This window comes from Lygodium microphyllum, chromosome 28, assembly GCF_053477565.2.
Source record: "Lygodium microphyllum isolate KBCC chromosome 28, Lygodium_microphyllum_v1.1.10, whole genome shotgun sequence".
Lineage (NCBI taxonomy): Eukaryota > Viridiplantae > Streptophyta > Polypodiopsida > Schizaeales > Lygodiaceae > Lygodium > Lygodium microphyllum.
Genome location: NC_141162.1, coordinates 81468368 through 81483475, shown reverse-complemented (window position 1 = coordinate 81483475; position 15108 = coordinate 81468368). Strand labels below are relative to the sequence as shown.

The window sequence follows — 15108 nt, the reverse complement described above, 5'->3', positions numbered from 1 at the left end:
AATTATCCATCTTGACTTATCAAGTGTATGCATGATCTGGAAAAATTTCAATAATCTATATATACCCTTCTTTTCGTTCACTCTCTAAGAGTCTATATATTGAACTTGTTTAAAGAATGTTTTGAAGCATTAATATTCAAAAATTTGATACCACAAGCTCCATTATAGTGGAGTTAACAAAGTATCATTAAGGTAATGATCATATGTGGGATGGGAAAAAAGATAATGTGGCTATGACATGGATCGCACTTTTGGCTATGTGACTCTCCAATTCAGCCAAAGCTTTTACATGGGTTGCAAGATTAGTAGCGCCATGTTGATGAAAGGGTAATTGACATCATCAAGGATCAAAGAAAGATCATGTTGAGATATAGGGAGTTATCTATTAGGTGTAGAAGAGTAATAGTCTCTAATGCAAACAAAGGATCGAGACAAAAGAGTATCAAGTTAAAGAAACATTCATTATGTAATTGTTAAAAGTGACAAGATAAAGAAACATTCATTGTGTAATTGTTAACAACATTTAAGCTAAAAGCCATGTGCGCAACCCTTTAACCATCCACACCTCTTGCACCTTAATTGATTCATGAAAGTGGCAAAATATGCAAAAGGCAATTTAAATAAAATATAAAACTTTAATAATTGACTATTAAAACCCCTTTAAACTTTGAAAATTTGAGTTCAAGTATTTAACTACAATGCCACAACTAATGTATTCTCTAGAATTTCATCATTAGACATTATTTATGGGAAAAATTGCATTACCAATATCCATTCAACCTCAAGAAAGGTTAAAGTCATGTTGTAATGAACAAGAAAATGAAAACTTCACCCTCATAGCTTTGATACTTGAATAATGCCTAGACAGGTCCAAAGAAAATAGTCTAAGTCTATTGTTTATATCACAATCAATTCAAGCCATGACATAATCCAACAACAAACCTAGATTACAAGGACCTCTATGTGGCATGCCTAAACTTGCCTTAGTAACAAAAATCTCATGTTTATTGTTTGAAGCCCACTCATATCATATAACAAAACTCAACTAATATAGTACACTTCAAAAAATTTCACGTAACTTATTGAACATGCTTTGGGATCAAACTCTTCTTACAAACACTTATTATTGTTGTTATTGTTTCTCGCATTATTGTTCTTGTCCTAAGATTATGGCAACATCTTCATATGCACAATATCAACAAAAGATTCTTTATCTTAGTTCACCACTCACTTGTCTTCAGAATATTAAAAAACTCATGTCTTATTACTCGCTCTTTTTTTAGAAGTTGCTTTCAAAACTTCAGGAACAAACTCTCTTTCCAAAACCTTTGCTTTTGTTCCATCTTTCTTTGTTCCTCTAGCTTTCCTCCTCCTCTTCTTCTAAAGATTAGTTAGATTATGACAATGAAGAATATGTTTGTGCATATGCTACCAAAGGCCAATGGCTTCAATGCTCCAAAAGGCTTCCAAAGAGTAACAAGAAATAATGAAGGCGTCAAAGCCAGAAGTGTTTCTGCTTGCTTTATCCAATGAGCAGATGTAATTCCACATGTTGAGAAAACAATGCAAGCCCTTAATTCAAAAGCTTTCACATTGACAACATTGGAAATGCAACTAATTAGTGCAATGCCACCCAACATGCATCCCATCTCACACCATCAACTTCATGGTCACCTGTCAAGAACTCAAGGAAAACTAGCCTCCATAAAATGCCTTGGATCAATAAGTTGGAAAGGCAAGGGCAACAACATCCAGAAGAAAAGAAATGGTAAGGTTGCAATCCAGATTAGGACTTAAATTCTCAAACTTAAAAAGTTACGCCTGCAAGTAAACAGGTAAAACTACCACAAAAAGATGTTATCCCCATTTAATTGGTTTCTTTACATAGTGTATGATAATGCCTCAATCAAAGAACTGTATCATGCTCAAAAAGAAAGGGCATAACACAGAGTAATGCTCCTTCAGCCACTAATTGTACAGGAATCAAAACACAAGTAACATGCAACTCATGCCATTGAAACATAGAAGTTCATGAAACAAGTCCATTTCCAAGTTGTAGGTCTTTGTTGATGTAGCTAGAGGTGAATAAGATCAAATTGGCATGACCACATACTTTAGCTGCTATCCCATACATGATTATTACAAAACTCAATAGGCATGACACTATCAAACTCAGCTGCACGTCTGCAAGTGATTGTCCCCGGATCTCAAAATCAGGAGACTCACATACGGGTCCATCAGGCTGCTCATGGCAGCCAGTTGGCATCCAGGGACCGTACAGTGTGAAGGCAATCTGATAGAACCAAAGTCCTTGCAATGTCACCATCATACCACTCATCAAATCAAAAATGAAGTTATTTGGGAATGCTGCACATAATAGTGCAAAGACAACACAAAGGCCAATTAACAGAACCAACAACAGGTGATAACGACCCTCCAATCCTGCATGGCTTGTTGAATGGAAGTTGAAAAGCAGATACTCTGCAGTAAAAGCCATAGCCACAATGATGTAGAGGGCACCCTCTGGCAGGGGAAGAAACCTGCACACAAATGTGACACACCAAAAAACAAGAACATCACTTCAATACAATTCTAGATGCCTTAACACTTTTCGTATAAGAACAAATAATCATGAATTGAGCTTAGACACCAATAGCCAATGTATAAGTCAAAAGATCAAATACTAAATTAAAATATGAAATATCTTCTCTTTAAGAATGCCTCGACATCTAAATTACACTCCAATTCATCACAAATTCTCTCAGACCAGGGACTCTGATTGATGTAGGACTCTGAAGACAGCATTAATCTTTACAGAGCACATTGCCTTCTCATTAAGCAGAAGAAAAAGAAAGGGCACACTCCCTAGTACCCTACACAATAGGAAGATGGATTAATGGAGGTTTCTTCATTTGATCATTCAATTAGATTTAGTACCCAAGTTACGTTCTCACTTCAACCTTGGATATGGCTCTCACATCATTGTTGCCACAATACTTCCTACACTCTAATTTCCAGAGCAAATCAGTTGAGTGTGCACAACTGCTATGGTGGGTGAAACTCCATGGCCAAAGCAAGAGAAAGAAAGGAAACTTGAAAAAGAAGGGAGAGAGAGAGAGAGAGAGAGAGAGAGAGAGAGAGAGAGAGAGAGACGTGTGTGTGTACATCTCCAAAAAGCAATTGGCCTGTGAGACAAAGTACATTTGACCATGTCATCTAGACTTGAGAACAACCATGAAAATGAAAATAAAAAACAACTAACTACGCTGATTCATCTACACCTATCACAAATCCATTTAATCTCCCTCCCATCCCACCCTCTTATTCCGCTGCCACATCCTTTCAACCTCCATTAAGTGCACCGCATGTTGCATCTAATGTAGGATCACATGTGTTTTCATTCACCATACTAGGGCATTCTTCAAACTTAAGCGCAACCGTTAGGATCTCATCTCTTCCTCAATCGGGTGGTGTTCCACCTTTTCCTCACACACTTTCAGGATCATTGCAGCCTATGTATTTCCCCCCAGTCTCTCCCGAGTGTGGATCAGTTAGTGCCATAGTTTGCATCCATGGCATTACCTAATGGACCCTCTAGTCATTATGTTGTGTCTGGGTCGACATTTGGACAGGGCTTACGCATCCCAGTGCCTCCCACCTTTACCTTATGGAAACATTCATGTTCCAGTGCCTCTGCATCAATCGGCACTCACTGGACACTGACAGCCTATTTTTGCCTACCTACCTCTTCCCCCTCCTCCTTATCAAACACTTCCACCACCACCACCACCACCACCATCTTATCCTCCACATCCATCTTACCCCACATTCTCGACACCTCATAGTTCTAGTGCATCTTCCGCTGAGTATGCATTGAATGACAAGACTCGTTTTAATAGGTCAAACTTTACAACTTGATCGAACTTGATGAGACATGTCCTTGACTCATAGAACCTATGGGATTTTGTATAGGGGTTGGAACCCCAACCTGATCCCACACTTGTTTCATACGAGGTCGTCCGCTCATGGAAGGCTATGAATATCTCCACTATTATCAAGTTGATGCAAGCCTTATTGGCTGAGTTTCATTCTCAGCTTCAGCATTTTGACTTAGCGTCAAAGTGATAGGCACACTTGATTGACCGCTATGCGGCTCGGGATAGGAGGCGTCCAATAAATCTTGACCATGAGCTTCAAAACTTCAAATCCTTTGACCGAGATGACTTAAAAGTCAAGTTGACTGAGTATCAGTGTCTCCTTGCAAAATTTTCCACTACAGGAACTCCCAAGTCCTTTGATGATCGGGTCACATTGTTTCTTAACAAGCTGCAGCGTAAATACTTCAATTTTGTGCAACAAGTGGTTTCTCTGTCCAATTTACCTACATTCGATGAATTTAAGTGTCAGCTATTGGTTATGCACGGCTGTTCAAACAATTTTATATGAATAATCCGTTAGAGGAGGCTCTTGTTGCTCATTCTCAAAAGGGGCAGCAAAGGGAAGGGTAAACAAAATCAAACTTCAAATCAAATTCAAAAATAAAATCAAGTAGGGGAATCACAAGGAAACTCCCAGTCTCAAACCCGGGTAGCAGAATGTACCTAAGAAGAATCAAGTAGGGGAATCGCAAGGAAACTCCCAGTCTCAAACCCGGGTAGCAGAATGTACCTAAGAAGAATCAAGTAGGGGAATCGCAAGGAAACTCCCAGTCTCAAACCTGGGTAGCAGAATGTACCTAAGAAGAATAGGTATTGTCAACGTTGTCAAAAGGCTGGCCATTTTGACGACGAGTGTTGATTAAAAGCAAGAGGCACAGCACCAAAATCCAAGTCACAGACCCCGGCCCCTCAATCGAGTAACCCCTCCTCAGGGGAGACAGGGTGATGGCAAAGGGCAATGGAAAGGTCAAACTTACACTACCACCAGTCAACCATCTCAGTCGGACAACGTCCTCAACTCCCGAGGGCTTGTTTGACTAGTTTGCAGAGGCCCACATCATCTTTGAAGAGACATCCAATGCGAGTCTCGTCCACATTTATGAGTTGCCTCTCGACGAGGTTATCATAGAGGCTCACTCATCACAGCCAAGCACATCAGCACATGTTTGGATTATGGACAGTGGAGCTACACATCACATGACTCTTATAGAAAACACTTTCGTACCCGAGCCCCTGCAGTCGAGCGGGTCCGTGTAGGAAACAACTCCTCGGTCAAGATCCAATCTCAAGGTTGTGTCAGTTTTGCCACTGACAAGGGTCTAGATCTAACATCACTGGACAATGTATATTATGTCCCTCAACTTGGAGTGAACTTATCTGTTTAACAACTTTGTCGGTTGGAGCAAGCAGTTTTCTTTACAAGGACCACAATTGAGGTCCTTGACTCTCAAACTGGTTTTGTGATTGCTTGTGGTGAGACACAACCTAATGGCCTATACCACATGACCCATTTTCTTATCAAGCCGATAGCCGAGAGCTCCATGTCCCATAACTTCTAGGCATTAGCCACAACTTCGGAACCTACAAACAATGAGCATCTTTGGCATTTCTGCCTAGGGCATCTTGGCTACGCCTCTCTTTATGAGTTGTCTCGCCATGAGATGGTTGAGGGTCTTCCTCACCTGAAGCTAGCTCGAGATATCTGTAAAACATGTTAACTTGGGAAGCAGCACCATATCCCATTCCGTCAGTAGTCTACACATAGAGCTAAGGCACCTCTTAGATTGATTCACGTTGATCTTTGTGGGCCAACATCCACTACCGCCTTGAACAACACATTGTACTTCTTTTTTATAGTGGATGATCATTCGAGATACATGTGGGTGTACTTCCTCAAGTATAAGTCCGATGCTTTCACATATTTCTCTGCTTGGGTGCTGTTGGTTCATAACCAGATAGGTCAGGTTCTTTTTATATCCACTACTACTTGTATTTACATCTTGTCACTTGTGACTTGCCATACCATGATCCATGAATCACGATCCATCATTGCAGTTAGCTCTTTTTTTAAATTAATTATACATATCTTCAATCTTACAAATGAAATTGGATCTTAGAAATTACATGTGGCTAAAGTCATGGATTTACATTTTGTCCCAACATCTTGCAATGCTCATGACTCATAATTAAAAATTAAAGCAAATGCATTGCAATCATCTTGTTTTCTAATCAGCTTTTGTGATTCACTACTCAGCTTCAGAGTGTTCTTGTGTATTTGGTTGTCCTGTTTCCATACACCCAAACTGTATACTGTTGATTCATTCTCTATGTTACTGATTGAATTCTTGAAACTCTTGTGAGTAAGTCACCTTGGCACACACCTATCCCTCATTTTCCCTTGTCTTATTTCATCCCTTTGTATCTACCTCTTCATGGCTCCTCCAGCTTCTACTCCTGACAACCAGCATGCAGACATTGGTTACTTGTCTACGAGTGGTTTTGTTGGAGACTTGCCGTGTTTAAATCCAGGTTTCAGTGAGGATGGTATCTCTATGTGCTCCAAATGTTCCAGCTTCGGCGAGGGGTAACATATGGACAAAGAAGAAGTCACTGCTATTATTGTGGAAAGGACATCTCTGGAAAAAATGCAAGACATTAGCAGCTTTGCAAACAGTGGGGGAGCAGACACATCAAAAGGGCTCCAGATGTTCCAGCTTCAGTGAGGGGTAGCATATGGACAAAGAAAAAGTCACAATGCTATTATTGTGGAAAGGATATCTTTGGAAGGGCTGCAAGACATTAGCGGCTTTGCAAATGGAGGGGGAGCGAACACATCAAAAGGGTGACAACTCTATCGTGGAGTCCTCATCATCTACACGTCCAGGTCCAGGTTTAGGCTCCAACCATGTGGCACCAATGATGGCTACAAAGGCTTCCTTTCCAGCTTGCTAGTATAGGTGATGCAGGTCATCCCTCACAACTCTCCAGCACCAAAGAGGGAGAGTGAGAGGGTGATGGAGGTGGGGCAATTCGGCCTCATCTATACTTTCATACAAGTGCACATGATCTAGAGAGGGGTTTTTCCTGATGCATCAACCAAAGTCTGGCAAGTTGAAAACCTCAACCTGGGATTGACATCCAAGTTCATGATGAGTTGTTTGACAAAGAGCAAGATTTGCTCCTAGTTTGAACTCAAATGAGAGGACACTTTGTCTATCTAGCCAAACGAGGGGAATCCATGGTCATTTATGCACTGCAACATTGGTGAAAGGATGGTCATGTATGTCAAAAGATGACGTACCAGCGAGACAGTAGGGTTTGCGGGGAGGAACACGGAATGAACTTGGCAAACATGGAGAAGAGAAGAGAAGAGAGAAGAAACTCTGATGAATGGAATGATGAAGATTTGAATCATGGAGTGAATGTGATACAAGGAAACAAGGGTGCCGTAGCACAAGGAAGATGATGAAGACAGCCACGAACCACGAACCGCAATGTCCTCCTGAAGGGGTGTGAGGGTAGTGGAGAGGCTGGAGAGAAGAGGTAACGGACTAAATGAATCAGCCGTGAGGAATGAATGAGAGAGTGGCCTATAAATAGGCACAGTCAGTCTAGGATGGCGCCCCTTTTTAGGGTTGCAAACCCTAAACGCAAAACGCAAAAACGCAAAAAATGCAAGCTGCGGGTGAAGGGTGAAGGGTTTCTCAACACCCCCTCTCAGGTCCAAAAAGGGGAACAAGAGAAGAGTGAGGTGGAGATACAATGCTACATGCTGAAGAATGCTCATGCGGCAGGTGTCACTTGGAGAGTGTCCCTCGTGGGGAAATTGTTCACTTGCCCAAGCACCCTAGTACAAAGATGATGAAAACATGCAATGCATAGGAGGAATGTCGGACTTTGTGTGGTGCCAAGAACCATAAGGATATGCCCATACTCGATCTCGGGAGGTGGCTCCATGCTGACCAAGGGATGAAGGCAAGAAGAAGAGGAGGAAGAAGATGCAGAGGATTCCTAAGATCCAAGATTTCCAACGGAAAGGGAACCTGCAATAAAGAACAATAGACAGAGTAAAGTGGGGAACCCAAAACTCAACCTCGGGAGAGAAGCCACTAGCTCTGTGCATCCATGCTGGAAGGAATACGAAGGCCTCGTCACCAAGTTGCTGCTGAACCTCCGAGGTCCTGATCTAGGTGGTACCTGAAGATCTTGGGTATTAGTAGAAAAGATGACTGGTCGAAGACATCCACCCCAAGAAAGTAGAGAATGGGTGAAGAACTTCATGTGGAGTAGGTTCCCCCTCTGAGGTGGGAGGTGGAGGGACCCCCGCTGAAGTTGAAGAATAAGTAGATGCCCCCTCTGAGGGCAAAGAAATAGCATCCCCCTTCAAATCCCCCTCTGAAGTAGATAGGGAATCCAAAAACTCATGGATCATGGACTCCGAAATGTCTGATGATGAAGGAAGTGTTGCCGGTTGTGCCGAAGAAGGTATCGGGGATGCCGAAGAGCTCCTAGAGGTAGCTTCTCGAACCTGAGTAGTCAAGGGTGGGAAAAGGTGAGGCTCAGATTGAGCAATAGGTGGGCAACAACCGTTGTCTCTCAGTGGAGCGGACTGGGTAGCCGAAGAAGATGAAGAAGTCGAGCAGCCACGGTCTCTCGAAGGAGCGGACTAACGAGGAGACGGTATCAAACAAACACCGTCTCTCGATGGAGCGGACAACAGATCCGTAGGTTGTGGAAGCCACTGTACTTGAAAATAAGTGGGAGAAAACTGCCACTGGCATTGCGACAATCTCCAGGAGGTCGTAGCGCCAATCGATCCTCCATGTGCTCGAAAGGACTTAGTGCGCATCGGATGCGTCTTATTGCCTTAAGCATAGTACTCTTATAGCCAATGCAGAACAATCTCTGTGGCCCAAAAAGAAGAGGTGGCGCAAGGAGTACGTCTTGGAAGACGCATGTACTCCGGAGGGGTGGGGAGCAAAGGTCGAAGTCGGCAAGCATTGGTGGTGTGTCCAGTGATATCACAATAGGAGCACCCAGTAGTCTGGACATCTGTTGGTAAAGAAGCCATGTATACCAGTGTGCCTTGCTAAAGAAGGAAAAGGTCAGCCACGATGAACCACGAACCGCAATGTCCGAGGGTAGTGGAAGGACTGGAAGTGAGCTGCCAGTGGGAGGAGGATGTGACCATCACTAAGAGGTTGCAACCAGTAGAAAAACGCAGGTGAGGAGAGAGTAAGACTAAAAATGCAAGTGGTAGGAGAGAGAGAGACTAAAAACGTAGGCAATAGGTGAGAGAAAGACAAAAAACGTAGGCAATAGGTGAGAGAAAGACAAAAAACGTAGGCAGCAAGAGAGAGACTAAAATCCCAAGCAGGACAGCCTACAAGAGAGAGAGAGACTAAAAACGCAGGCAGCAGGACTCTGATGATGTGGCAGGCTGTACGACAGCAGGTCTGCACAGGAACAGTAGTCGCTTGGCTGGAATTAGCTCCAAACTGTGTGAAGAGGGCTGGAAATCAGGCGCCAACTGATGGTGACAGCAATGGCCAGCCGTCTTTATATGGATTCCATTTCCCGGACATTCTTCTAAGTTCTCTTTGCAATGTTCATCTTTCTTTGCAATGTCTCTCTTTTCTCTTCTCTCTTGTGATGTGTAGTCTATTATAGCAAATTCCTACACGTCCACCGCTACACTAACTTTTGATACAAAGCACTTAGTAACGACTAGCAATTCAAAGTCTTCATCTCAGCCATGCTCGATGGTAGGTTCATGTAATCCTTTTGAGTTGTATGAACCACATTCTATCTATGTTGCTTCTTCTATTATAAAGAACCCACTATAAGTCACCACAAAGGTCTAGATTGGTACCAATAGGAGCATAGGGGAGGCACTATAAGTAGTGTGTTCAGCTAGGTAATTCCACACCTTTTGTTTCATGTGAGTTTTGGTTTAGTACTTTGCATTCTCAATTCCCACACTTCCCTTCCAATACTTTCTCTCATGTAGGCTCTTGCACGTTAGATTCAAAGCCTTTCTTTAGACCCACAAAGAGGGCATCCAAGTTCATCATTCGTAGTTCTAGATCCTCATATAGGCTTTAGGGCTTCTTTACCTCACATGACCTACCCCCAAGTGTGTACTAGTGCACACACACTGCTCAATTGTTAGGAATGGCACGCATGCATTGTGCACCTCCCAATTACCCACAAGTGCATCACATTCTGAGTTTTGGAATTCCCCTCCCACACATTGTACCATCCTCCCCAATCTATCAAAAGCAAGAATCCCCTCTATTTTGATGATCAGCCTATCTCATTGAAGGGAGAAGGGAGTAGTAAGGAACAAATATAAGTCAAAGACCTACCTTGAATCATGTGCCTAAAGAGAATAGGTATTGTATGTTTTGCCAAAAATCTAGCCGTCTTAATAAAAATTGTTGTTCAAAGGCCAAGGGTATTCTACCCACACCTGAAATTAAACCTTCTATTAAACTAGCCTCAACCCTATCCAATAGTGATAGTGCCAGTCCACAAAGGTTCAGAGGGGGTTCTCCCTAGAGTGGTAGCATAGTTTCTCCACCACTAGTATCCGAGTTCATCAATAGCTTGCCACTGGTGCTGTGGATTCTGGCCTTCCCCTCAATCACTACCTTGTAACTTATCTGATTGATTTGGCTCCCATCCTTCTTTAGGCTAGATTCTTAGGATTCCTAGGCTAGTCTCACGAGCTTGATTCCTTTCAATTGGTGCCACTATGAACATAAAGCTGCCTTATGGCTTATCTGATTGATCCAGCTCTCATCCTCCTTTGAGCTAGACTCTTTAGGAATCCTAGGCTAGTTTCAGGATCTTGATTCCTTAGGCTAGCTAAGCTACCTTCCTTTAAGTCAAGCTCATCTTCCTTAGGCTGGTCTAGTTAGATATTCATGTCAACCAAGCCCAATGGCAGGTTCATGTAATCCTTTTCAATTATATCACCCAATTTCTGTCTATTTTGCTCCTTCTGTTATGCAAGAACCTACTCTCATTTAGGTTCTCCTGCATTAGCTTCAAATGCCTTTCTTTACACCCACATTAGGGCAACCAATTTTGTCACCCGTAGTTTTAGATCCTCATTCAAAGTTTAGGGCTTCTTTAGACATAGCCTACCCCCAAGTATGTACCACCTTACACATCTGGTGCTCAATTGTGTGAATGCCACCTATGCACTATGCACCTCACAATTAACCACAAGTGCATCATACTCTTTACCCTCAATATTGTTGTGTTGGAAATTTCCCTCCTGCACACTAGATCAAAGTCCCCAATTGATCAAAAGCAAGGGTGGACCCTTCTCTCGTGCTAATGATAAACCTCCCTCATTGAAGGGGAAAGGGAGTGGTAAGGAGTATCTGATTCAAGACTTGCCCGACAGCATGTGCCTAAATGAATAGTTATTGTACCTTTTACCAAAAATCTAGCCATCTTGATGACAATTGTCAGTCAAAGGCCCACACCTAAAATTAAACCTTCTCCTAAACCAGCCTCAACCCCATCCAGCCATGGTAATGCCACTCCATGGTGTTTAGAGGGATAGATATTTGATTTGACTTGGCTGCATAAATAGCTCACCTGAAAGTACCCTCTTTTGTACACAAGTGTTGTAAGGACTTCCTGATCTTGTTTCAAGATGTGGATGGCATGATCATTCCTGGACCATATAAGCGGAAAATTGTGAATTTAGGGCCCAAGCACAACAAGATTTTGAAATCGCAAATCTTGAACATTTCCACTATTATCTCGAGGCATCAACAAGCAGCAAAATGTGTCTTTCAAGATTACAAAGGTACTCAAACATTGGGACTCCCCAAACCTCTAGGGTCTGATTCACACCTGTATGCTTTTACAAATAATGTTATGACATCAAGGTGTCCACTACTGATCATTCTTTTGTGCTTGGGTATTCATATTTTCTAGTTACTTCTAGCTGTAAGGCTACATACATGCAATGTGTGCGATGCATATTCATATTAGCCAATTTTTGCATGAGTCATCACCTACACCCAATTACACCACAAAAAAATGCAAGAATCCAAATTTTCAGTTTGCAATTGTTTTTTGACATATCAGAACCCATATGAAATAGATCTGAAGTAATTTATTATGTCATAATCCAAGATCGAGAACTTGTCTCATCACATAATATTTATTTGCTTGACGTGGATAAAGTAATGACTGACTCTAAAGCGGCAACATTTATAATACGGAAGAACCTTGCCAAGGAAGCTTTTAGAGAAAGAACTTGTCAAGGAAGCTACTATTAGGGAACCTCGTAGCTTGTGAAGTAATGTAGTAGTAGTGGAAGAAAGCTTGTTGGAGAAACTATTATGGAGGAAGCTTATTGGAGACACTACAATGAAGAAGAAGCTACATGGAGAATTTGAATAGCGTGTTGATGAAGCTAATATGGAGAAAGCTTCTTTTAAAACCTACAAATCTGGGTAGCTTCTTGTAAAATCTACTCTAAAAAAGCTTCTTTGAGAAGTTATTATGAAGCAAGCTTCGTGGAGAAGCTACAATGAAGCGACCTAAAAAAGAAGCCACTATGAAGGGACTTCTTGAAGTAGTAGTTGTGAAGAAGGCTCGTGGGAGAAGCTAGCACACATGAAGACTCTACCATGAAAATCTTGGAATTTTCTCCTGCAATACTAAAAGCTGATACTTTGTTTCTATTGCCAATTGTGTCATTTCTTTCAATAAATGATTACATGTGATCAAAAGCACTGCGATGATTATCTATCACACAAACCCTAGTTAGTAATATTTTGCCACTATGAAGAATCTTTTATAATAAGCTACTTTGGAGAACACTTATAGATAAAACTACTACAGAGAAAGCTTCTGAAGAAGGCTTAGAAGCTTTAATAGAAAACTGTTTTGCAACAACAATATCTGTATGAAGGGCGGTTCCAGAGAAGGCTTAGAAGCTTAAGTAGAAAACTGTTTTGCAACAACAATGTGTGTTCTCTTAGTTTTGCAAGTGCAAAAAGATTGTTTAGTATTGAGACCTATTCAAAAGTTCATGTCCATTCCACTATTCTATTATTGACTTATTTAGGTGTGGTTAAGAAAACAAATAGCTCTACCAAGATAGAGCAACTTATCCCAAAAGAGAGGAGTTGAACTCCTCCAAGGTAGAGGCTGGTCAATCCCTTGTCCTGCTACTGCACATGGATAATACACTAAAAGGAATTTCACCCCCTTTCAAAACATAGCTTGACCTTCAAATTGTGGTTGTCCATGCCGAAGCACATGAGAAAGACAGCGTCAAGGAATCCATGCATTGGAATGACCAACCTAAAATGACATTAGACTTCTGATCACCAGTCACTATTCCAAGATTGAAGGCTCTATAAGCTGTCGGTTGCACTTAAGGTGCAAAGCATTCCTACGCATGAAAATGAGAAGCCTACACACATGTGATGATTGTAAGCTGGACATTCACTACAATAGAGCATGCTCCTCTGAGCATCATGTCCTGCAGCCATTGTGACAATACATGCTACATATATGCGATCTCCAGTTGATTAAATGAAGTGACCTGGAGCAAGTGCTATCAAGATGGATCAATTGCCAGTGCTCATAACTAAGCAGTCCATGAATGATGAATAAACCACAGCTCGAGTGGGCTAAAAGAAATAATCCAAACGACCTTCTAAACGATCAGCAGAAGTGCTTCAGGCTGCATTTATATAAAACATAGGAACCGTACCCTGTCGTTTCGGTGAGGAGAGCTGCTAGGCCGTACAGGAAGAACATGAGGAGCATGGCTGCATGCTCGAAATCGTTCATGTGGGCTGAGTTGAGGCCGCCATCCACGACGAATCGCAAATGCGTGGAGTAGAAAAACTCAAGGCACATATCAATGAAGGCCCCTCCTGTGATCACATACAGTTCCATGTACTTCAGCCTCTTGAAGCGTGGCAGCGGGTGCCATACCCGCCCTTTGAAATTATTGGGGTCGGACACGAATCCACAGATGCTGTTCACGATGTGCCAAAGGCCGATCACGAGGAACAGAGAGCCTGGAAGGAGGTGGCCTGCGAAGGAGCCCATCCTCTCTCTCTCTCTCTCTCTCTCTCTCTCTCTCTCTCTCTCTCTGATGCGAGTATTACCTGTAACTCTGTGTGTTCTGTGTCTGTGTCTATGTATCTGTGTCTATGTGTCTGTGATACAATTATAACCCCTCTCTATCTGTGTCTATGTGTCTGTGATACAATTATTACCTGTAACTCTGTGTGTTTGTGTCTGTGTCTATGTATCTGTGTCTATGTGTCTGTGATACAATTATAACCCCTCTCTATCTCTCATGCAATTCTAACCTGTAATCCTCTCTCTCTCTCTCTCTCTCTCTCTCTCTCTCTCTCTCTCTCTCGTATGCAATTGTAACCTGAAACATCTCTCTGTATCTGTGTGTGTGTGTGTGCGTGCGTGCATGTGTCTCTCTGTGTGCCTGCTACAGAAAGAAAAAAGGCATGTTAGCAGTTGGGTTTGACTATTTGTATCGCCTTGACCCTTGAGATTGACAGCCATCATGTGACGAATATAGTTACCCACTTTCACAATCTCGCACTCGTATTATTACCTTGATGATGATACACCAGATCAAACCTGAACGAGAGGGGTCCTTTCACTCTGTCCCACAATAGAAAAGTTCTCTTCTAGCCAGCCAATCTAAACGCCTTGGCCCTTGCTAGTAGGGTAGAAATGGAAAGTATGTGTGGAACACAATAAAAGTTTTTTAATCATGGTTTTGAGATTCCTCCAAATAAAGTTTACAACCTTTTGGAAAGCTCATGAGATTTCTCCAAAGTTTTGTAATGGAAGAATAAAAGGTTCTTTGAAATACGTCCATTTTGAAATGCTTTGTGATTAGGGTAGATATGACTATAAGGTTATTTAAAATGACCATCTATATACCCATGCTTACTAGGCCATTACATATCATGTGGGTGCATAGGAGGTATCTGCTACCCGCGCACGAGTGCCAACGGCAAGCACGTTGCCATATCTTTAGGGCTGTGCACTAATATGGCAATAAATTCATCTATCGCGGGCTGCCGTTGTTGTAGTAGTCTAACAATTGTTGAAATCAACCAAATGATCTTGTTGATTGGCTCCAACCCAT

At 42.0% G+C, this 15108-nt stretch overlaps 1 protein-coding gene across 2 annotated transcripts; it reads right to left on the bottom strand.

Moving 5' to 3' along the window:
* Positions 1–1890: 1890 nt before the first annotated feature.
* On the bottom strand, positions 1891–14544 carry LOC148011674 (plant viral-response family protein). 2 transcript variants are annotated; one of them, XM_087670122.1, is made up of 3 exons: positions 13693–14544; positions 11553–11631; positions 2211–2540 (listed from the first exon to the last, which is right to left on the bottom strand). In XM_087670122.1, exons 1-3 carry the CDS (start codon positions 14034–14036, stop codon positions 2355–2357), a joined length of 609 nt encoding a protein of 202 aa, XP_087526248.1. In that variant the 5' UTR covers positions 14037–14544; the 3' UTR covers positions 2211–2354. The 2 variants fall into 2 exon arrangements, with proteins under 2 accessions (XP_087526247.1, XP_087526248.1); XM_087670121.1 differs by lacking the exon at positions 11553–11631 and having other exon boundaries at positions 1891–2540; positions 13693–14513.
* Between the last annotated feature and the right edge of the window lie 564 nt (positions 14545–15108).

Excerpts from the sequence above, each read along its gene's own strand:
- LOC148011674 (XM_087670121.1), bottom strand. The coding sequence starts at position 14,036 with ATGGGCTCCTTCGCAGGCCACCTCCTTCCAGGCTCTCTGTTCCTCGTG. Across the intron at positions 2,541-13,692 it reads CTCCTCACCGAAACGACAGG|GTTTCTTCCCCTGCCAGAGG; the intron begins GTACGGTTCCTA and ends ATTTGTGTGCAG.